Source organism: Dermacentor albipictus, chromosome 3, assembly GCF_038994185.2.
Source record: "Dermacentor albipictus isolate Rhodes 1998 colony chromosome 3, USDA_Dalb.pri_finalv2, whole genome shotgun sequence".
In the NCBI taxonomy this organism is placed as follows: domain Eukaryota; kingdom Metazoa; phylum Arthropoda; class Arachnida; order Ixodida; family Ixodidae; genus Dermacentor; species Dermacentor albipictus.
The window spans coordinates 75,350,792-75,375,306 of NC_091823.1; the positions used below are offsets into that span (position 1 = coordinate 75,350,792).

The 24,515-nt window shown below is 47.4% G+C and overlaps 1 protein-coding gene and 1 long non-coding RNA gene across 3 annotated transcripts in view; one reads left to right on the forward strand and one right to left on the reverse strand.

Annotated features, from left to right (window-relative positions):
* LOC135900613 (uncharacterized) overlaps positions 1-9,066 on the forward strand; it is a 36,023-nt gene extending 26,957 nt beyond the window's left edge. Inside the window, exon 3 of the long non-coding RNA XR_010563909.1 lies at positions 8,925-9,066. This is a non-coding gene — a long non-coding RNA (uncharacterized lncRNA). The remainder of the gene's footprint in view (positions 1-8,924) is intronic.
* Rcd6 (Reduction in Cnn dots 6) overlaps positions 1-24,515 on the reverse strand; it is an 86,407-nt gene that overhangs the window by 1,793 nt on the left and 60,099 nt on the right. Inside the window, exons 2-6 of one of the 2 annotated variants that reach the window (XM_065430058.2) lie at positions 17,231-17,285; positions 9,035-9,123; positions 3,941-4,036; positions 2,779-2,838; positions 604-687 (exon numbers count right to left, since the gene is read on the reverse strand). In XM_065430058.2, coding sequence (XP_065286130.1) covers positions 604-687; positions 2,779-2,838; positions 3,941-4,036; positions 9,035-9,123; positions 17,231-17,285 — 384 coding nt within the window. Of the gene's footprint in view, positions 1-600; positions 688-2,778; positions 2,839-3,940; positions 4,037-9,034; positions 9,124-17,230; positions 17,286-24,515 lie in introns of both variants that reach the window. The other variant, XM_065430057.2, reaches the window with a different exon arrangement.

Here is a 24,515-nt window from a genome sequence, read left to right on the forward strand (position 1 = left end):
GAAGGTGGAATCGAAGCCATGCTTTGTCGATACCTCATATGCACAATTGCTTCCTTTCCTTCTTTCTTTCTTTTTCTTTACACAACGATACCAGTGTTCTGGTACCACATGCAGATTCAAGGAGCGTGAGCGTAGAGATAACCGCGAACCTCACTTCGAAACGAGCTTATAATAACGCTTAATATCATTTTGTGGCATAGGTGCAGCGACAATTTTAATATTTCAGCGACTTATCATCAGGTTTCCGCCATTATTAGATCAGGTCACACACACACACACACACACACACACACACACACACACACACACACACACACACACACACACACACACACACACACACACACACACACACGCACAGGTTAGGCCACATGGAAAGGTCGTTAGAGCGCAGCCATAAACAGGTATTAGAGCTTTTCTGGCATCCACAGCCTTATAGAGGGAGAAATAGAGGGAGAAGTGAGCTTTCGTGACACTTCTGACTGCGTGCTTTTTCTTTCTTTTTTTTTCTTTTCCTTTTTGCTACGAGGACAACGGAAAACAAGTGCAGGCATGCAGGAAAGGGAAGCCTTAAACGAGAGTGCAAGGAGGCGTTCCGACCACGTTCAGGTTCTGCAGGCGGCGCATGACGGCTTTCTCCTGCTTCCACTGCGTGTACAGCGACTGCACGCACACGATGCACACCACCTGCGTGCGAGACACACCAAAGGGGAAGATGAGTACAAGCACCACTGCCGAGCGGGCATTTCGCGAATGCAAGCGACACCAAAGAAGATAGGTACATTACCGCACAGCATTAAGGCACGAAAGACTTCGAATACTTTCTCTCCTGTCCCTTCCAAATTTCTATATTCTTTCTTAAATTCATATTTTGACAACCAGCTTTCGCACAAACAATCAGAACAGCTACTACGTAATGACGCTTGACAGCGGTGTCACGTGGAACGTATGCATACAGTACGGGAATCTTCGCTGTGACTTAGCTCATATAGCATTCAGCTCGGTGCGAGCTGAAATATGACCAGGATGTACAGAGCGTGGCTGGACGATGCTGCCGCATTACGTCTCGGCGGCGTCTCCCGTTTTTCTCAACAATGTTTCGAGCAAATATAGTTCTCTCTTTACCATGCAGACTGCTCGAAATCTCCGTTCACCGAAACCGGGTCGGGAACCGTTCCTTCGATTCGTTCCGGTTCGGTTTCAGTTTCAAAATGGTGGAAAAAATACGGGCTCGGTTCCGGTTCGACACCCTGAGTTATGGCACACACATCAGCGTTAGCTTTGGGGAACAGTCGGATTCTCAGCGAAGAGAGTACAGCTTCCGGCGCCGACGCCAGCGAGACCTTAAGTTTTCATGCTTAGCAAGGTGCCACAAGTATAACGTATACAATTTGGTATGCGTATGAAACGCTGAACAGAGAGGTCCGCGAAAAGGTACGAGCCTGCGCTGCTATCTTACCCCAGTCTCTATTCGTATCTTTTTTCGTTCACCGTTAAGCTTAAACGAAACGTCCCCTCGTTTTTGTTTTCTTTCTTTCTTTCTTTCTTTCTTTCTTTCTTTCTTTCTTTCTTTCTTTCTTTCTTTCTTTCTTTCTTTCTTTCTTTCTTTCTTTCTTTCTTTCTTTCTTTCTTTCTCTGCCCATAAAGGTTGACGCAGTTGGCAGGAGGGACACGCACGTATATAGACTCGCGTCGACAGCTGTTTCGTAAAAACTGATATACTGTACCACCGTTTTAGAAGAAACGCTATCTGCGAAGTATCGCTTGCAACTGCGCTATTTCGAGACAGTGCCGAACGAGACACCGACGTCGAAGTACGAAAAAAGGAAATAAGAAGAAAGGCGCGACACAGGCTCACAGCGGCAAGCCCGCCGCCGTACAGACATCGCTCGGTGGCATGCGCCGCTCGCCCCGCGTCTCTTCGCGACCATGCCGTTTCCTCGTCGGCCCGGGAAGACGCGAATTTCACGCTTTGTCGGACCAATGAGGCCACGGCGGGACGCAGCGGACTGTGAAACGGCCAGCCAGGGTGGGCAATAATAATACCGGCGCGCTCCCTGAGACCGACGGCAAACCCGTTCGCGCTTCTGTGCGGCGCCGCAAATTGCGCGCTCAACCTCACGTCCCGAGCGAACCATGAGGCCTGTTCCCGTCCGTGCTCGCCTCTTGAAGACACCGCGGTCACACAACGCGCAGCTATAGGTGTTATTTTAGAAGCCACTCGAAAGCGCCGGACGTCGCGCGGTCGCCCCCCTCCCCTCGACGACGACGGGTCGACGGTATTATACTGTTTAGGCGTGCTGCTGATCCTGGCTGCACAGTTGCGTGCTGTAAGCGTGCGTTCTGCAGAGAGATGAATACAGTCCAAAAACTCGCCCGGAATCTGTCCTTGCTGCGGGCGTGGTTTTAAAAGTGTGGGCCTTGTTCTTGACCGCTTAATACCGCACCGCCTGTATCATGCTGTATACCTCTGAGCTATTCGGACTTGGTGGGACGTCGATGCGTGAACTGGACGCACAAACCGTGAAAGAAGGCTCCGCGAGGTGCTCTTGTGTTTCGTTTTGCCGCTGCAGCTTGGCTGCGAGACTGTTTTACGAAAGCTGCACGGAACTACGGCGAAAACACCGCATGCATGGTGCGGGTGGAGTGGCTAACTGATGGGTTCGAATGAATAGCTTCTCAAGCTTTTTTATTTTTATTATTATTATTTTATTTTGCGAGGCGAGCAGTAAAGGACACCGAGGCAGAGCGAGTATACGTGAAGCGTTTTTGACTTACGTTCACCACTGCGCGGACGATGTAGAAGACCAGCTCCGCGATGCCCTTGCTGTCCAGTTTCTGCGTAAGCGTCATACAAGAGTGGACACCGTGATTAGGGGGCACTGGACGGCAAACACACGCGGCGACAGACGATGGTTGCGTGTTTGCGCGATGCCAGCTTCGCGGAGAAAGACACAGGCTGGCGAAGCAAAAAGGAAGTTCAAAACTGCTGCACTTTCCTCTCCGTAAGGGCGGGGAGCAAACGGAAACTGCACAAACGCGAAGAGTCAACATCTACCATTTTTACAGGCGAGCTATAGCATGAAAAAAAAAAAAAAACGATTACCAGAGAAAGTGTGCAGTGCGAGACATACTATTAAAGAGCGATGATTACGGTCGTTTCTACAGAATGAACAACTCAAGCAACCCATCCTCCCTCCCCTCTTCTTCCCGAACTGGCAGCTGCCCAGCAACAAACAATTGTATGCCCTTCGTTGGCGTCCCACTGATTGAAACTTGGAAGCAGCTTCTGCAGCACGCTCCTCCTCTCAGCAAGTTCCTATATTTATCTATTTTTACTCACGCGTACACACCTAACTTCGCTGGCGCGTTATTTCTTGTTTAGAACGACAGAAAATTGAGCTGGTAGGCAGAGATTCGCGTTAGAAAAAGCTAGGCGTGCAGACACGGGCACGAGAAGAGCAGACAAGACAGCAAAAACTCCGACTATATCAACTGAATGGTCCCACAGTAGCGGAAAAGCAGGTAGATACAAAACTGATATGTGCTTCCTCTTCGTGTGTCCGTGTCTGCATGCCTAACTGCGTCTAACATGAATTATTTGTTCCCTGTTAGTTCGCCGCAGCACATTACGCATTAAATCTTCCTACTCGAAAACGCTATTACAGCATGTCCACTACGCCTTTTGTAAATATTTTAGCCGATTTGAGAATGTCGAGTGCGAGCGCATGATACGACAGCGATGACAAAAGGGGCACCCGCTTAACTTTGTCCGTCATTCACGCAGGTCTGGTGGACATACACCAACACGATCTACAAGCACACGCGCCGACACGCTGGCGTCATAAACGACCACCGTCTCCAACACACACATACATTATAAATGGAGGGGCATTACAGGACGAGACCGCATTGTATGTAGTGCTTTGTATATACTCACCCAGTACTGCAGACTCATGAAGAGCGCCAGTCCACACTCGGGAAAGAAGAACAGCACGGACACGAACAGCCAGCCGAGCAGGTAGTTGGATTTCCTCTGCAAACCCAGCAGGAGGAAAGTCAAGAAAAGTGGCGCAGCAGTACAGCATGAGACATAATGCGAACAACGTGCGGGCATCCGAAACTCGCAGTCAACGCCGAGGCGATTAGGAGCGCTTCTTTACCGTACATACGTTCCACAAGGGCTCGCTGTGGCATATGCTTCGTCCAGCCACGAATATGAAACTCCGTATAACCTCCAAATGAATGCGATGCAATAAAGCAAATTGTCAGCAACGACGTGGCACTACTGATTGGTCTGCAGCCTAACGCAACCCCCCCCCCCGCAACCCCCCCCCCCCCGCATCCCCCCTCCGGGGCGCTGTGCAACGGGTCGCTCCGAAACCCTCCGGGTCAGGCCTTGCGGTGAAGCAGAAGAAAAAGAGAAAACGCACTGCAGAAGCCAAGGGGGAACAACGATATATACAAATATACAACGTAGGCGTGTCTTCATTACGAGGCGGGCTGGGAGGAGCATACGCCGAGCGAGCCCATAGAACTTTTCATATAAATGTGAAGTGTAGCATGGAGCAGAAACGTCGCCACCTGATCCCCTAGCTAAATATATCTAACGAGAGAGAGAGAGAGAGAGAGAATTTTTTTGTAGCACTTTAGCGAGCATCTATACCTAAATCTTTCTAATGTCGCGCAAAGCAAGTGGGCGGAAGAAGGTAACACCTGAGCGTTCCCGTCGTTTCTCTTTCGGGAAAAGGCTGAAGTAGGGTTTGATGGATGGGAGGTCGGGGTGAGGGTATGTTGCAAGACAGTCTAGCCCCCTTATAGCCCCCTGCGCGCGCCTATGCCGCAAGGCATATGCAGTAAATGAATGAACAAAAAGGGACACCAAATAAACGCATGTAGCCCTAAGTAATGCGGGTATACTGCACACCGAAGTATACAACGCCTCCTTGCAGCTGTCGCCCAGTTTCGCCAGTTTTTGTTTCGCGCGCGCTGATGCCGTCATTCACTTTGCTGCACAGAGTGTTTCGCGCTGGGGCTCGCTACCTCTATCCTCACAAGAAGCGTCGTGCGAGCACCATGCAGAAGTACGCTGGCCAAGTAAGTGCCTGTACACAACGTCAGTTCTATAGCGCGCCCCGCCAGAAGCTCCCCTAGGGCAGTGATCACTTTCGATGAGCACGCGCGGAAACTGCAAATGAACCGCTTAGGCGTCGGGCGTTCACGCCGATCCCGCTCCCAGCGTTCTTGGTCTCTGGACACGCAACGGCACGAGACCGTGAAGCCGCCGACAGAACCTCAACAAACACATAAGCGCGAGAGCGGGGACCGTGAGAAAGGCGCCGACACTTGTCTGAACGCTCCCCGCAGTTTGCATACAGACACTCGCACGCACACGAGCCCACACGTGCACATGCAACGCAACACGTGTTCCCCGCCTCGCACGGGAGGTCCTGCGGAAAAACGGATCGGCGTGCCAGACGCTGCAGGCTGTCTGCGTGTGCGCGGCGGGGCAGTCAGTCATACAAAGCGCGCAGCGGCGTCAAGCGCGCTTTCCTTTCGTCGCGTTCCGCGGGCAGCCCGCACCCTTTTCTTTTCGACACTTTGTTGCGCTTTGTCGCGTTGTATATTTCTTCATTACCGATGCGGCGAAACTGGCTTTGAGGTTCGGGAAACGCTCGCCGATAGGATTACACGCGTGTCCGCAAACTCGTGGTATTGCTCCAACTCCCCTTTCCCCTCCTCTTCATTGTTTTTTCTACTTCTTTCGTGGAATTCGTTCCGCGAACGCGTGTACGTTCGCGAATGCCTGCGCGGTGGGAGCGCTTATGCATGCATGCCTGTCGTCTGGCTTTCTCGCCTATCCTGTCTGCTAGCTTTTCTTCTTTTCCGCTGTTGCAATCTGCCTTTCCTCCAGCGAGGCAGCTCTTCCTCTACACTGCGTCATCACAAATATACGCCGTCTACCGCGCTCTCCGCTACTGCGGACGTGCCACAAGCCGGTTCCGGCGGGAACCGGCTTGTGTTACGCTCACCTTCTTATAGCACTGTTCTGGTAAACAGGATAAGCCTTTCCGGTATGTCATAAGCCTTCTAATAACGCAATAAAAACTATTTATTTTGTTCTCTAACTTGCTGAAGTGTAGTGACCTTTAAAAGTGCATTGTTTATTTTTGTTTCGTTTTTTTTTCCCTTCTGAGGAGATAGACCGGAGCATCGCTTAAATATGAACGTCTCACGCAAATAGCGAACGTATAATCAAAGTCCCTCGCATCACAGCGCGCGCACGAATGTCGTAACAAAAACAAAAAAGAAAGAAAAGTGCAAACTTCAGTTATTATTTCGGCTTTGAAATCTTTTACTACGACAGCAGCAGGCTCTCACAGCGGATACCGTCGTCATCTCACCGAGCCGCGCATGGACTCCGAGATCGGGTTGCGCGCGCCGCCCGATCTAGGAGGCTATGGGCCGCGCAACGAGTAGCAGCATAACAGACGACCGAGCGAGCCGGAACGAGTGACAATGTGACAAAAGACAATTGTTACAAAATTCACAATAGTCGGCACCCACGTGACGACCTTGTGCGTCCTGACGTCATGTCACGTACATACACCTCCTGGGAAACGATATCGAAACTGGGGCCGAATTCACAAAGCTTTTAGTTCGCAAGGGCTGTTTGCCATTGGCCGGCCGTCTTCGCCAATAGTACTGCCCAACATCAGGATTGGTTGAAATTTTCTCTTTCCAAAAATTCATGTCCGGGAATTTCGGACATATGCCACTTCGGTCACCTGTCAAACTTCACCGTAGTGAACCAGCGTAAATCAATGGGCAGGATTGAAGAAAAGAAATATATTTCAGAAGGCCGCCCGAATTTCAACAACTTTCATTTATCAACGTCGAGAGGATACGCCATTTTATTAATATGCGTATTCACGGCCCTAAGTAGTAAAGTCTGCTGCGTTACAGCAAAATTTTGGTCAGGATTGAAACACTGCTAAAACGCAGCAGGAAATTTACGGATAAATTCTGAAAACACGCATGTTATTACGAGGGCGTGCTCTCTCGACGTTGCTAACTGAAAGTTGTTGAAATTCGGGCGGCCTTTTGAAATATCGTTTTTCAAAATGCTGCGCATTGAGACAGGCTAGTCGCAGGGGGAAGGTCCACAATTCCTGGGTGCGCTAGCGTAAGTGGTTTTCATGAATACGGATCCTAGTGCGTAGAAAAGATATCATAGTAGATTATTTAGGACGCTCTGAGGATTGCCAGTATTCCTTTCCAGTGTTTCGACGACTAGGGCCTTTATTTAGCGGAATAAAGATGAAAAGTCGAAACTGTGATGTCAGTACTCCTCCAAAGCCCAGATATCTCAGTCTGCCTTTGACATGTCCGCCATCCCTTTTTGATGAAGTTGAAGGAATGTTGCAGTTGCATTCGATTGACTGCCGGTCAGATGCTCCCTTTAAGAGTGCGCCATCTGTACATCTTGTGTGATATATTTATCAAAGTAAAGATAAAGAAAAAATACAATACAATACAATACAATACAATACAATACAATACAATACGATATGTTTATTTAACATCATTCAGACGCTGGGTGCGCCGGCAAAAAGCCAATGAGAGGGCTTGACGAGGCCGACGCACCCTACAGAGGCTTGGCAGTGGTACACGAGTACATACAAAGAAACAGCGTAAAAACATTTTCAGATAACAAACACAAGATAATAGACACAAGACACCAAAATTTGCATTGTTTAGCTATGCGTGCATCGATTGAGATTCTCTGTTTAATAAATGCAGTAGAGTGTAGCACAACATTTGACAACCATTATTAGTACGGTTCTTAGGTACAAACCATTTCAAACTAGTTCTTGTTGAATGCTTAGGTTTTTTGCGTTTTAATGTGGACAGCTGTGACATAAAACAGTTGTTCTTCATAACGGATCGCTGCTTTACAACTCTTGTAAGCCAGGGTTCGCGATTAACGTTTTATACTCTCTGCGTTGTGGCCACCTACGCTTGAAAGTATGTTTCACACTCCTGGTATTCACACACACTCGTCTCTGAGTTTTAGTTGTATGCACCGCGAATTTTAGTTGTTTCGAGGGTTCCGTAAGCGAACGTTTAACAGCAGTATTCTGTGACATGCTTTAAGGAAAAGTAGCACAGATACACTGTTTACGCACCATATAAACAAATACTGCCGCTTAAGAGCTGTCGAACACCTCATTTTGTTCCACTCATACCACCATGCTGAGCCTTACCCCCAACCCCTCCGCGCGCTCCTGCCCCCCCCCCCCCCACACACACACAAAACACACGAACGTTTAACAGCAGTATAACTGCTGTTAAACGTATATACGTATAACAGTACTGCAGTACGTATATATAACAGTATAACAGTATAACAGCAGTACGTATATAGTATACGTACTGCTGTTAAACGTGTATAACGTATAACAGCAGTATACTGCAGTGTAACAGCAGTATGCTGTTACACGAACGTGTAACAGCAGTGTGCTGTTACACGAACGTGTAACAGCAGTGTGCTGTTACACGAACGTGTAACAGCAGTACACACACACACACACACACACACACACACACACACACACACACACACACGCACGCACGCACGCGCGCGCACTCTCTCTCTTTCTTTTTCAGCCAATCAAATTTCAGCCAATCATGAGGCTTGGCCTGTCATTAGCGAAGACGGCCGGTGAACGGCAAATAATTCTTACGAGCAAAAAGTTTTGTGAATTCGTTCCCTGGTGTATACGGAAGGATACACCATACTCTTCACAGCTCTTCCTTGTTTTCCTCCGTGTCACTAGTTTGTTGGACGTCTAGTGACGCGCTTCATTTGCTGTCGTTTGAGTGTTGTTCTGTATTTCGTGCTTTATTTTTCTTCTTTACAGAGAACAATGCGGCTGAAGCAAGTGAGTGAGTGGGAAAAAAAAAATACCGGCAGTTCCGGCTTAGCAGTGCGGTGGCTGCCAAGCATCTGCTGCTCGCAGCGTATACTCACCAGGAAGAGACCTGCCAGCAAGAACAGGGAGACCAGGAAGATGGAGAAGTAGCCGGCGGCCAGCACATAAGCCGGAACGGGCAGCTGGACTAAAGAGAACAATGAGACAAGCCAGTGGTCACTGCAACGTCAGGGCGCGTTGGCTGTTAAATAAAGCGCGGGAAAACATTGACATAACATGCGCAGTGCAATCTCAAGAACTGATATGTGTTGCTGTGCGTTACTGTTGATTAATAACATTGTAACGCGATATTCTAGTTGAGTGACTTGACTAGAAAAGGAAGAAAGGAAGTAAGCCAGGCCACGTAATACACAGAGCAGATAACCGTTGGTTTACGAGAGTCGCAAAACGGGCGCCAAAGGAAGGAACACCCAGCAGAGAAGGCCAACTATAGGTGATGTGATGAAATGATGAAATTATGATGTTGTCAGCTGGCGCAAGACAGGGGTAAAATTGTATGTAGATCTATGGGACAGGCATTCTTTTTGCGGGGAACGTAAAATGGGCTGTTAACAATGATGACGATGATGATGAACGTGGAACCTGCTTATCTGGCTGAATTCCAAGAGCTGGAGATACATTCTCGAGGACAAGGTTCACTCGCATCTGAGTTGATATTAATTCCGTTGCTGTTCATGATCGCGACAAAAGGCTTGGGAAAGTGGCTGGTTATCACGACGAATCATATAGTTGCCTATAACCGCGTATCCGGATATAACCGGGTATTTCGCGCGGATCGACTTTGGCTCACAGATTAATGTTTCTGCCAACTCTGCGTCCCCTAGAACACCAGTATAAGCTCACCAACCTTTCTGTTCGCAAAAAAGTGCTTGCCATTGGCGGGCCACCTTCGTCAATATAACGATCAGCCGAGCCACCCTAGCGTAAATGAACTGCTCTGTATGTGAATTGTCAGCATAAATTCAAACGCGAATAAATCGAGAGTGACCGATGGTCAGGTGTCAGCAGCGAGCTGCGGTGCGGTCAGCAGGCTTTTCTATTCTCTCTCTCTCTCTCTCTCTCTCTCTCTCTCGCTCTAGCGCACGTTATACTACGTTTTCTTTCTCGTTTCAATTTGTAACAGTGCCCTAAAGCAGGCTCTAGAACGTACACTTCGGGCTACACGGAGGCTTAGAAACAGGCTACAAGGAGGGGTTCTTCCCTCGTACTCTCACGTAATTATGTCTATACGTGTTCTAATTAGCTTTCGTTAACTGCTCGCGTTTCAATTTACGCTATATGCGAGCCCAGTATACCTATACTGCCTCGATCTTCGTGCGCGCCATGGACTGCTATATACGCGACGAGAAACATGCCTCCACACTTCGCGGAGATGGCCCTCGCCGTCGATCGCGCGCTCCATTCTGCACGCGGCACCTTTCAGCGTAGCACACGTGCTCCCGTCAGCGGTGGCCGTGATGGTGACCGTACACGATCGCCACCTGCTCACAGAGCGCGTGATCACGTCGAGAGCGGCCCCGCGCTGACCCCTCTGCGCGTCGTCAGCCAGCTCACCTCTCTCTCTCTGCACCAGGGAATGCGTGCGTCGTTCTGTAGAAGCGGCTCGCATATGTATAGGCCTGCTAACCATTCAACGGGCTTCGGGGGCTGCTCCACTCGGCGACCGATTAGCCTGACGAGTATACAAAGCGCAAACGCTGTATACATACATATCTGGTCGAAATGGTTTCAACGCCTGCCACGAACAGAAACGCTGAATCCGTATCTGCACGCATCATCATTTCATCCCTTTGATTCGGGGGTTATAAAACTATTCTGGAACACAGAGCACCAGTGTAAGATAACCGAATATACCGCAGATTCTTTGCTAAGGGCGTGGTTGGACGCCGTTTGTGACGTCACAGGCCGGCGTTGGCATGTCGATCCAGTGTTAAATTATATAGAAAGATAGAGAGACATAGTGCACCACTCTGACTAAACTTCCGTGTGCCAGTGGTTTTCAATCTTAAAGTCGTAACAGACTATTTGATTCGCTCACAGATTCGCTCGCCTGCATCTGTACGATTAATGAGAAAGTCGATGTTGTACGCAGGGTGACGTCTTTGTTTCCATGTTCCCCTCAGTTATGAACTAAACATATCACTGATCAATGTCGAAAATACGCACTGTTCTTTTCTGAATATGTACGCACATCCCTCGTTAACAATGAGCCAATAAGAACAATATTTGTGTATCTATAACACCTCCCTGCCTAGCTTTATTTGCTTTCGGCATAACATTTGTGCTTCTTTGCATAGGGTCGGATACGTTTGTATCTGTTGTATGTGTGTGTGCGTTGACATGTAGAAATGGATAGCGCCAGCCTTTAGATGTATACGTTTTGAGACGCTCCGCCATGATGTATGCCCCACCTTCCCATTTTTCTACACTTGTAATATAAACAAAGCGCCTCCATGAGTATGCGTACCAGGCTTCGAGAGTACACATTGACGAGATTGGCTTGCGCTGTGTTAAACGTGCATCTTTTTATTATATTTTGGATAACCAGCGATTCCAAACACGCGTTCTTGAAACCTTGGAGAAAACTCGAGCGTGGATAAACCGAATTACCGGTTCGTACAGTTAACAAAAGATCGGGTACAGATCTAGGAACGACAGTCGTGTGTTTCTGACAGCGGCTAGTGACCTCCTGTGCTAAAGACGCTTTTACCTGACCTTACAGATGTTACGCATGAGCCCTTGATTACATCTGTACTTTTTTTTCTCTACTTGGTTTGGAACGGCGCGGCGAAAGAAGCTTATTCCGCCAAGACATTGCCTACCTTGACAAAGGATGCATGCTCGACGAAGGCACGACTAAGATCTTGGTCTTTTTATGACATTTATTGACATTCATTCCGACATATGCATCGATGTTTCCTACACTTGTGGCTAAATAGAGCTTATATGACTCTAAAGGTGTGTTCTTGTACGTTCATTGTTCATGTAAAGTTCTTATATCGTGGTGTGTGGTGTCTCGATGTTTTTCTTCGTTATTGTCATTCTGACTGTGAACAGCACGGTTTGTATTTCACACGCAGCCCGCTGCCCTGGTATAAATACGCGTACAAATGTCACCAAGATCAAGGTTAGCGAAAATGGGGGGACCGTGCACTATGGCAAATTACAAGTAGTATGGGGATGCTAAATGCGCGCGGATCAAATACAGCCTTTGCAAAATATTTCCTAAGCAAGTGTTCGAAAGTGCCATACAGTCGTTATCAGCTATGTTTCCCATTTTACCGTGAGAATTCTATGTTACACCAAGTTTACATTTCGTCAAAATGAGGGGCACGTTAGGGGTGGTGCGTAGAGAAATTTCAAAGTTTGTGGGTTAGGTGCGGCCTTTGCAATAAACTATGTATGTAAGCCCTCCAAAGCGTCATGAGTGTGTTTTACAAGCGGCGAAAAAATTTATCCGGCTGCCCTGGCACAACTACAAAACGCTACCGAGATCAAATTTGTCTAAAATGGGGGGAACACTATGGCAAAATTGTGTGCGAAGTTGCATGTGTGTGGATCAAAGCTAGCTCCTGTAAGAAATCTTTTTTTCGCAAGTTCTCGAAAACGTTATAATGTCTATCTTATGCTATGCTTCAGTAGCGCGGAAGAAAACTCTATACGTTACACCGAGCTTACATTTGCTAGAAATGGACTTATGCGTAAATGTTTGGCGAAACTTGACCATTTCTTGCTTAATATAGAAACGCCGAGAATGATTACTGAGGCCTTGCATTTTTTACCCATTTTCAAACGTCTAGAAGGTTCGCAGTAGGTTTCCTCTATGTCCTTGGTGAACTAAGCAAGACACGTTCTTCATATTTCACGAAAATAAGGGGTACATTATGGGTGATTAGGCAGGCAATATTATAGTTACAAGTGTGTGGGTTAATCGCGGGCTTTGCAATCAGTTACGTATGCAGGCACTCATTAGCGTTATGTGTGTTTTATGAACTGCGCATATTTTAACCGCTGCCCTTCGGGTTATAAGTGCCACCAGGACCATTCCGTGAAAATAGGGGTAACAATAGATCTAATGTTCTCGCCAAATGAAATATGCATTGATAAATTACCGTCCTTGCAAAAAAAAAAAACGCAACAATAGCTCAAAAGCGTAACATTTGGGCACGGTTTCAAATGGGCGAGTCACATGCGGGCAGCATTTTAATGTATGTCACATGATCACAGGCAACAGAAATCTTTATTTTATCTGCTCGAAAGAAACAGCTTCGCTGTAAATGTGGTTGTTATTATGTGAGGTCGCACGTAAGTCTGCTGTCTTTTTCTTTTTTATCAGCAGCAACATTAGCATTTTAGTATTTTTTTCTTCCATTACCGAGCTCTTCTTGTTTCCACTCCATCGTGCCGACTTCTTTCTGCCTCGAAGACTATCGGATTTACCAACCGCACGCGTCTCACAATAACAATAAATAAAATAACAAAAAAGAAAAAAATGGCTGTGGCTTAGGTAAGGTTAAGCCCAGGATGCGAAGCATACTAGCCTTTATTTTAGTTGTTGAACCACTGTTTAGCCTGGTGAACTGCTGTTGCTTGGCTATATTTGGTTCGGCTAGACGAAGAAACAACTCATGCATTACTTCTTCGCCTTCAAGAGTGGAACGCGACAGCGTTCCCGTCGACCCGCCAAGGGGTGTAAGACAATGGGCTACAGGGCAGCGACTACGCGCCCCGCATTGGACGCGGTGAGCGTCGAGCAAAGCAGCGTTCGGCGCGGCAACGAAATGTGCGCCTGAGCAAGAGACGCACGCCTTAGAAACAGCGCGTTTCTAAGGCAACACCGCATTCACTAGAGGCGCTTTTGTACCGCTTTGAAGCGTTGTACTCGTGGCTCAGTGGTAGCGTCTCCGTCCCACACTCCGGAGACCCTGGTTCGATTCCCACCCAGCCCGTCTTGCAAGAGTTGAGCCAAAGCCACTTCTCCTCTGTCGTGACGTCACGGTGTCACGTGATTTCATGGTCACCGCCGCGCCTGAGGAGCTGGGTTGAGCCCTCGTAATATGCTTCGCATAAAATATAATCCCCCGCGCACATCCATGCAGCGCACGTGCTACGCACAACCGAGGTCGGTTAAGAAATCTGTTGCCGGCCAACTTAACCTGCGCCTCATTTTGTCGAGGAATGATGTCCTACGAAGTCCGCTCCATTCTCGCTGCGCTGCACGCAACTGTCGCTCCGACGCTGCGGGCCGCTCTCCGCGGACGCGTGCGCGGCGCCCTTTTGACGCTCTCCAAGAAGCTACGCAAGAGAGCTCCGCGCGCAGCAGGTTCGGAGCTAACGCGAAGGCCCACATCGTGACGGGGGGAGCAGAGAAAGGCGCTCGTTATTAAACGCGGCACACCGTTGCACGACCCTTGCGACTCCCCCCCCTTGCCCCGCGCACGCCACCTTCATCTTTCTTTCTTTCTTTCTTTCTTTCTTTCCTTCTTTCTTTCTTTCTTTCTTTCTCTTCCAAGCACTGCACCATATACGAGCGCTAGTCACCGTATAACCCCGCGCAACAGCCCGAGCATTAGCCGATCTGGGTTGCCTGCAGTTTTCGTGGCCGCTTGCATGTAGGCCTTGCGCGCATGCTGATGTTGGCGCGAAGAAAACTGCGAGCGCATGTACGGGCGCGAACGTAGCGCGCTAGTTATTTAATTAACCTACGACGTGATAGTCGCGGAGTAAAAGAAAAGTGTAAGCTTAATGTTTTGAACACATAGCAATATTAAAGAGGTGCCACTATTTATGTAAGAGGATGATCGTGCTATCCAGGTGCGGGCGGATCTGCCTTGCAGAGACATGTAGGCAGTCGTTCCGCCAGTGCGTTTCCCGCGTTTCCTCTTAAAGTGCGACGATAAACATGCGTATGGATAAGCAGTTCATCGCAGCATACAGAGGTATAGAATGCTACCACCCGATCATGTTCCCTCCGCATCTAGCGAGGTCATCTACTGCATCAAGAGACTGATGACGCAACACGCATGCCGTTGATGCAGCAATCGCAGCAAGCGGCATTCTTTAGTGTTCCGCTTTCGCGAACAGACGCTGCGGCTCAGCTGCGATTGATGACCCGTGAGTGTACTTTGCCCCTGTGGGACTCGAATGTTTTCACAATGTGTCGGTTGCGTTCGTTGTCTCCGGACATACGGATGCACCTCCTGCCTGGATTACCCCGACGTGACCAGACTATGCTCTACCGTCTGTGGCTAGGCGTTGCCTTTACAAACGCCTATGCTTTCCTCATAGGAATGGCCAACAGCCCCACGTGCGACACATGTAACATCGACGAGACGCTCGCACACATTATCTGTGTCTGCCCGCGATACAGTGCTGAGAGACAAGTGATGTGCAGAGTGCTGGACCAGTTGGACAATCGTCCAATTTCAGAACTAAAAGCTTTAGGCCAATGCTCCGAAAGAACATCCGCGTTGAAGGCCCTACTCGCGCTAGTAAGGTTCTTGCGGTCCACGGGGCTTCACGACAGACTCCAAGAATGCCGCCCCCTACCGCTCTGTAGTGTACGCGCTTTGTTCGTGCTTGTCTCCCTTTCTTTCTATCTCCCCCTTCTACTCTGTTTCTCTTTTTATCCCTCTTAACCCTTCCCCCTGCGCAGGGTAGCCAACCGGAACTACCTCTGGTTAACCTCCCTGCCTTTCTCTACATTATTTTCTCTCTCTTTAGTGTTCGCGCCCGACTCATCACAAAGATTCGCCCGGCTCCCGTGGATTGTATACCCATCGCGCATAATACGACAGCGGGGAACGCATATGACTAGGCTTTGGATGGGCGTTCAAAGCGCCGAGTCTCGCCCTGCATGCTACTATGCAGACGTGGATAGGCAACTGCATGGAAGGCAACAAGGACAAGGCAACTGCACAACAATTAGCTTGCCGCAGAGGCTTCCGTTGATGCCTATATATACTGTAACGGGGGAGACAAGCTAGTGGATGAGGTACACGCATTCTTTTGCTCTGCCATGCGAAGCGCACACACCGGATTTGGCACTGTATAAATACACGCAAGCCCTACCTATCGGAGAATGATTTATCGCTGATTCGGTGTGCATATGCGCAGCATGATGAACATATGTACGCAAGCATCAGATGGGTGTATTTCGTATATATAGGGTCATTCCAAGCCAACTGTCCCAACCGTGGCGTTCCAGCAATATATACTTCTCTCAAAAAATTACAACAAAAGATAATTACACGTATATAAGCATTACTTGCACAGTACTTTCCCAAACTATATTGAAGGGAATGTTGCGCCCGCGAGCGCCATTTGAATTACACTAAACGGTGCAAAATCAGGTGCGAAACAACAATTTGCCAAAGACGTACCGTATCGCGCATTCTTTCAAACTTTTGCGTTTTTGAGTTTTCTGAACATTGTGCTTTAGCTGTAAAACAGTTTCACAAAACCCTTTTATGTTTTTCAATCCTTAGCACCAAGATAAATATACGCAAATTTAAGCGCTTTGGGGGAATATTTCACAAAAAACGGTCAAGGAAGGAAACCTGCAATTATTTTTATAGAACTGTCCCTAAAACGTACTACGTTCTACAATTTTATTATCGGCGAGGTGCTGTGCATAGGCTCTAAAATAAAAGCCTGACTTTCGCAAAGACCCTGTTTTGACCTAAGTTTACACGTTGGTAGCCCACTAAGGTGGTCCATGGAAGATACGCAAAAAAGCGGATATAATTAAGAAGCATAACAACTTTCGCCACGTAAATTTTAATCAAAGAAATTTGCATTTTCGCTAACAAGAATGTTTTGAATTTGATAAAACTTGTTGCTTAGCTAGTTGGTTCATAACTTAAAAACAATGGCGCCTGTATGTGTCGATTGTGTCTCACTTGGTCCTCGTATGCGCCGTAACCTTTCTTTTTATGTTTTGAGTTTGAGTTGCGCAACATTAGAATATCTTGGTTCGTGGTTTATTTATACTCAATCTATGGCTCAATTTAAACATTTTCTCTGTGAGAGTGAAGGCAAAAATAAAATAAGGAAAGGAACGAAAGCCTAGATAGCCAATGACTACGAACTTGAGGGAATGTACGCGTGTTCGTAGTCATTGGCTATCTACGCTTATATATATATATATATATATATATATATATATATATATATATACAGAGAGAGAGAGAGAGAGAGAGAAAGGATGTCAAATAAGAAAATTTTCAACTCACCATTGTTCTCTATGATCCACCAAAGTTCCATTATGAAGGCGCCCAGGTAGACAATCTGCGAAACGAAATGCAAGATGGGTTGGTACACACGCACTGCTACAGCTGCGCTGAGTTTCTCAACGCTTACGTACATTGTGAACGCAAAACCCTGCAAGACATAAGCGTCCTCTAAATCAAGGCAAGGACGAATCTCCCAAAGAGCTCCAGTTAGCTACGTTGTGCGTCAATCGAGCCCATTTTCTATCTTGAAGTTTCCCGATTTCATCATTCCATCTGTACCTCTGCCGCCATCCAGTGCGTTTAACTTCCTTGGCAGTCATTGCGTTACTTTCACAGATCATTGATTATCTGCTCTGCATTTTATAGACCTGCCACACTCAACCGTTTCCTCTCGGTATCAACTTTACAACGTAAAGGCTGTAAGAATTCTATAGCATACGTGTGAGACGCTAAACTTTCACACAGTAAGAACATCGATGCTGTCCCGGCCGCCATGCACGTCTGTCCCTTACCTGTCCAGTGGAGATCTGCACAGCTGCAGATGTTTCTACGTGAAAAACTCAGCCCATACGTTGTCTTTAAGCTTGAAGCAGGTGCTTTACAGCGCATGCTTATGTGCCACCTGCTCCCCCAGTGGAACAAGCCTATGAGTGAATACGCTTTGATGTGCCAGCAATACCGTAGTACATCTAGCTATACATAAGAGAGTAAAATGTGTTGACTTGGTTGCCGGAGACCTATTAGCGCAAGCAAAGCTTCACTGCGTCGTCTTACTGGCAGCTCGGCCGCGTTTCCTGAATCTGCGCTCCTATCTTACGAAAATATCTGCAGGTGATAGATAGGCTTCCTGTGGCCACGTGGCTTGGCGCCTGATCAGAAACATTCAGGCCGTGATAAAAGTCCGGTTCTCGTGGCATGGTGCAGCTCACTTGAAGACCCTTCGTATGCATAGAAGGAGCTCTACTTGCAAAGTGAATAAACACGCCGCACGTACATTTCGTATCCATAAAGGAAAAAAAAAGGTATAAACGAAACATCCTGGGTCGGCTGGCGCAACCTCCAGCTGAAAAGACACCGACAACTGCTTCTTAAATCTTATCTTTCAAACATGTCACAGTTCGCAGACACTAGCAATGCGAAATCTTCAAGGAAGCCAGTTATCACTGGTGCGCCGCAAGGAAGCAATTTGAGGCCACTCTTATTATTGATTTACATAAATGATATTATGCACTGCACAGATCACGCTACATTTGTTTCGTATGCTGATGACACAACCGTTTTTATTACAGGAAACTTGGAACCAGATAAAGAAATAAACGCTAACAAGACGCTGTCTGATAAAGAACACTGGGCCGCGATGAACTGTTTAAAAATCAACCCAAAGAAAATGAAGGGAATTTTGTACATGCCTAGAGATAAAATGTTGACCAATAATGTGAATTTGTGTCTAGGCTGTGAGTAGTTAGAAATGGTAGATTCTGTTAATAACCTAGTACATTTTTCGAAGCACCTTACCTGGAATGCGCATGTTGATAACCTCCCATCTAAATTGTCATCGGCCATTGGTTTCATTGCACGTATGCGGTGCATTATCCTTACTCAGGTGAAGGTTATGCTATATAATGCTCTGGTAGTATCTATCATGCAGTACTTCATCCTGCTGTGGGGCACAACTGGTGGTACAAGTTATAACAAGCTACATTTGCTGCAGAAAAAAGTCGTGCGTTAGATAGCTGATGTACATTATACTTGCGCCACAGAATCGTTTTCTAAATATGAAATTCTTCCTTTGTTTTGTTTTTACAAATATAGGTTGATGTTGTGTTATAAAGGTTTCTTTAAATTTGGTATTGACGATGCAATTCACCTGGCAAGACTACTAGTACATACAAGTGTTCGTCAGACCGGACATAAAGACGTATGGTTCGTGCCCACCCATAGAACGTCAGCTGCTAAAGATATTAAACTGACAAGATTTTGATCCTTCCTGTAACCTAAACTGTCTTAGCAAACACTTATTTATTTGCAGGACTAGTATATGATTTCCATTTTCTTTCCTGTTCTTGTTGACCGCTGCTGTTCGTGTTTGTTGATTAATTGTACCGTTATTTTTGCTTGTGTGATTGTTTGCCGTTTTGTTAATTCCATTCTGTATTACTCGTCACTCTCCAATGCTTGTCCACTTTGCAATTCTTATGAATGGCAGCCATCTTGCTGTTCTGGAAACTTTTGGGACCTCGTCAAACTGTTCGAGCTTTTAGTCCCGTACTCCTCCTTTTCAAAGGAAATAAAATATAACTGATTGATTGATCGGTCGGTCGGTCGGTCGGTCGGTCGGTCGGTCGGTCGGTCGGTCGGTCGGTCGGTCGGTCGGTCGGTCGGTCGGTCGGTCGGTCGGTCGGTTGGTCGGTTGGTTGGTTGGTTGGTTGGTTGGTTGGTTGGTTGGTTGGTTGGTTGGTTGGTTGGTTGGTTGGTTGGTTGGTTGGTTGAACTGCCTTATACGTGCTTTCACAAGTTTGCTTTTTCGACACTGCCATTTGCCAGATAAGCCTGATACTCGGCGCTGGCATCGTCATATGAGTGTTCAGTTTACGGCGCAGGCACCACACTCTAGGCTGGCACGAATTCCCTGCATACACTCCCTGCATACACTCGATGCCCTAATCAAAGAAGTGCTGACGCCGTAAGCAAGAGGACCGAACCCTAGTTTGACAACGGATTATGTGCCTTTGCTTGTTCGGTTACTTTATTTATTGACAACGGCCGCTCCCACGGCAACGCTAACGGCTTTACACCCCCCCCCCCCCCAGCACACACCCTTACAAATACTCCCAGTGTAAGCACAGGCTACCGCCTGCAAAACGAGGGGTATCGCTAAAGTGGGCTTCTCCTTGCGAGTACTCTTACTGCGGAGAAGGTTCCTTCAACGAATGAGGGAACACGAAATGACATGTTCACGGAAAGCGACACGCGCGCGAAGTGAAGCAATGCAAGAATTAAAGCGCATAGCACTGCAACAACTATCGCGCTACTGCTTCGCATTATGCGCGAAACAGCAATTTTTTTTTTACGTGTTTTCCACCTAAGATCATCACTGAAAGCGGCGGATAGCGAGGAAGAACAGCTTTTGCGAACGATCTTGAGGCTTTATGAATTCATGTACGCATAAAATATTTCACCCGTGGGAGACCTGAGCCCGGGTCGCGTTAAACCTTGTCGGACGTACAAGAAAGTTGTATCCATCCATACATGCCTTAAATTTGAAGCTAAACATTTCGACAGAATTGCCTGTCTGGTTGGGAAATTGATTAGAACTTGAGACTGACTCCAACCAAATAACTGAATTTTTAACTGAATAACTAAATAACTGAATAGCTTTAAAAGAGGCACACCGCCACCCCCCGAAGAACAACCCCCTGAAGAAGGAGCCGAATGGGCTCCGAAACGTCGGGCTAATAAAATTCAGTTATTTGGTTGGAGTCAGTCTCAAGTTCTAATGCCTTAAATTAGACGTCATGTCTCAGTTCCGTCGTTCATTTATAATCGTGCAGGCTAACCGTGATCATCCAGCAGTTCGTCTGATGCAGTGCACCGTGATACATCTCAGTCGTTATCGCGATGCCTGCTTCTCACGATTCTCGTGATCTGTGTTCCCACGATGCCTAGAGCGTGCCTTCGCGTATTCAAGTTATGCGACTCGGCAACGACACACTGGAAATGAGTTTTACGTATTCGTTTTTTGCCATTCGAGCTATTGATTGGAACAATCTTTCTACAATGAAGTTGTAATGCGAGAGTAACCCTTGGTTGAAGAAAAGGTGCCTAATTTGATATCGGTAAATTTATCGACATTGAACTTTCCGACGCCGGCATTTCTTACAGAAAAAACTATACGTTCGGTATCGAGCCCACTAGGACATTGCATAATATTACAGTATTCATAAACAAGAACGAACAAATATTAACGAAGGGAAATGCCGTACGACAATTCGGGCTTTTTTTTTTTTTCTGCTGGAGGAACAAGTCGAACTTCCACGCAAGGTCGAGGCATATACTGGCCTTGAAAATTTCCCGATCCGGTTTCCCTGCCCACTTGACAGCTCCCGCGCTTCTTTCTCTTCTTTAGCGAGTTCAGAATTCATAGCCCATTCTGCTCGAGTCGCGAAGCGACAACGCTCGCCACCGTACGACCGTCAACTGCAGGGCGAAGCTCAACGGGGGAAACGGCTGAAACGGGAGCAACTGCGGTCGACCTCGCGTGCGCCGCAGGGGAGCCGCAAATATTTGCCCACGGGCGTTATCGGCACACTTTAGGGCACCTATCACTTCCGCCGGCCGGCGAGCCTCGCGTACACAGCCGAGTCCTGGGGATCACAGCCCGCGCCGGTATAACGACGCTACTGCGGATATCCTGCGCCGAGTTCGGCTTGTAATTGCTCGCCATTTCGCCGAAGCACTGACACGGGGCCCGTTCTAAGCCTATTGTATTCCTAGGACAGTGCGCCGCCGACCGCGAATAAGCATGCACGCGGTGGAACTGTGAATGCCGCACACTCAAGCACGCGTTTTGATCCAGTTGCCGCGATGCAGCTGCTTTCAAGGCGATTTCGATTTCTTGTTTTCGCGCTATTGGTACTCACATTAAACAGTTCTCTGCGTATAGGCGAAACGGACACACGAAACAATTGATCTAAAAGCAGAGGTCAAAGGTTTTTCTCTTTCTTTTTTTTTTTACAGCAATCCCTCATACGTGCGCACTTTCGCACTTTTAAAATAGTTGGTAGGTGGCTGTCACAGAAACTTGGCACGTCAGGGAAAGATTCTAAAACGTGGAAGTCAGCCGGTGCGGCACGTGACGTCCCAGATCATAACGCCTTGGAAAGGCTAGACAATGACTCATCACTCGCAAATGTGGCGGTCAATACCTTGTAATAAAATGAATTGCGTCCAAAAATTAAGCGAGTATTCAGCGTGGGAACGTTTGAGGAGTGTCCCTGCATTAATACGACCCAAATCTGTAAATGTATGTACCCCCAACACTGCACCTCTTCGATTATCCATCTCTGACAGTCCCGCACGCCCAGAGGCGGTGCTTTCAGTCAATGAGCGTTGCCTATGCCGCGTCTCGGACAGCCCCACACAGTCTGGGAACACAAATCCGAGGCCCACTACTAGGTCAGTCGAGACACAAATACGTCATCAGCGGTAACAGCTTGGCGCGGGATTCAAGAAGAGAAACTCGGCTTCCTTTTCCTTTTATTCTTTTTCCCATTATGTATCGCCATAGTTAATTTCTGCCGAACAAACGGAGAGAGGCTAAGCGTTTTCCCCATTTTACTTTACGATGGCCGGATGATAAACGAAAGGACGGACGGTAATACACGCAGAAACGGTGCGGTGGCACCTGCACTGCAGTGCCTTTTTTTAGATACGTTTTTTATTGACATGATGTGATATGATTAGGTGCGGGTGGCGCCTACTCCTTGTCGCTCGGCATAAAAAGAAAAAGGAAAGAAAAAGACAAGAAAAGAGAAGAAAAGGGAATACTGTCCTGAAATGCAGAACAGTATTTTTTTTTTCTTTCAACTTCGCTTTAAGCAAAGGTTTCCCGTAACTATACCACACTCCACCAATCTGCAGGCCGCCTGCTATTGTACTACTGACGCATATTGCTCACTGCCGCATAAAGTCACTGGAACTCCGAGTTTCAGTGACTGTACTGCCGCCGGAGCCGGGCACAACGCGCCATCTAGTTTGGCAAACGGCAAACAAGACCGGTCGTTTCACGAGAACAAACGCAACCTCAGAGCGACGGCAACAGGTAGAAGAGCGGCTGGGCGGAGCGGAAGAGGAGAGGAGGGCACTGCGAACCGGCCAGAGAAAAAAAGGGGAGGCGGGCAAAGGATGCGGCGCTCACTACTAGTACTGCTACTGCTACAGATACGCCGAGCGCGTGCATTCATTCGGAGAGAGAATGACGAAGAAGAGAGAGAGAGAAAAGCGGAGCAACCGTTTTCCCGTTCCGCCGACAGATGGGAGCTGCGGCCGGCCTCGTTTTTGGAAAACTGCCGTTAACTGAGCGCTGTCGCTGAGCCAAAAACGCAGGTGCTCGTCTGTGGTTCTGTAGCCTCTTCCAATGCTACTCGCTGCATGCTTGGAAGAAGTATTCAAGCCGTTAAACATGGAAGGCTTAGGAGTAAGAGTCAACGGCCAATGTTTCAGCAACCTTCGCTTTGCAGATGACATTGTCCTGTTCAGCAACACTGGGGATGAGTTACAACAAATGATTGAGGGCCCTAACAGAGAGAGTGTAAGAGTGAGGACGGGATATTAATATGCAGAAAAAGAAAGATAATGATCAATAATCTGGAAAGGGAACAAGAGTTCAGGATGACCAGTCAGCCTCTAGAGTCTGCGAAGGAATAGTGTTTACCTAGGTCGATTACTCACAGGGCACCCTGATCAGGAGAAGGAAATTTACAGAAGGATAAAAATGGGTTGGAGCGCATGCGGCATACATTATGAGATCCTGACTGGGCGATCACCAGTGTCACTGAAACGGAAAGTGTACAATCATTGCGTTCTAGATATGGGGCTGAAACCTGGAGCTTAACAAAGAAGCTATAGTCGGATACAACTTAAGTCTGCAGTGAAGCCCCACCTACGCACTGTGCCTCGCCAGGCACTGTTTCTCCGCGAGGCAGCAAATAGTTCGTACTTTTCCTGTTACCTAAATAAGGCGCTAACCACAAAAATAAAGTTGCGAGCGCGTAATTTTATGCGCTTTCACTCGTCTATTAGAGTGGAACGGTGAAAGCATAATTAATTATTTATTGAATTGAAATAAGACGCTTAATTCGTTGCAACTATTTACTGTCAAGTTTAACTTCAGTTGGCAGTGAAGTTTCACGAGTAAAACGGGCTCAGCAATGAAATGAACTGTACCGAGGACTTTTGAAGAGTGAAATGCTCAGACTGCACACACTTTGTCCATGTCTGTCGCACATCTCATCGCTTCTGCCGATGAACAGACTTTTCAAAAACTGCAGACTCTCCGGAGGTATCAAGTTTAACACCATTTTGAAAACGTCGCATGACGACAACATCGTTTGCTTCTGTGATTGGCTAGCGGAGTAACAAAACGCCGCGTGGTCCACGTACCCTGGTTGCCAACTGCTGTTTCTTTTTTAAACTTGAATATCCTACAATAGAGAACAAGTTAAGGATCGCCAAAGAGCTAATAGACTATAAATGTTAGACGTAACGTTAAGAGACCGGAAGAGAG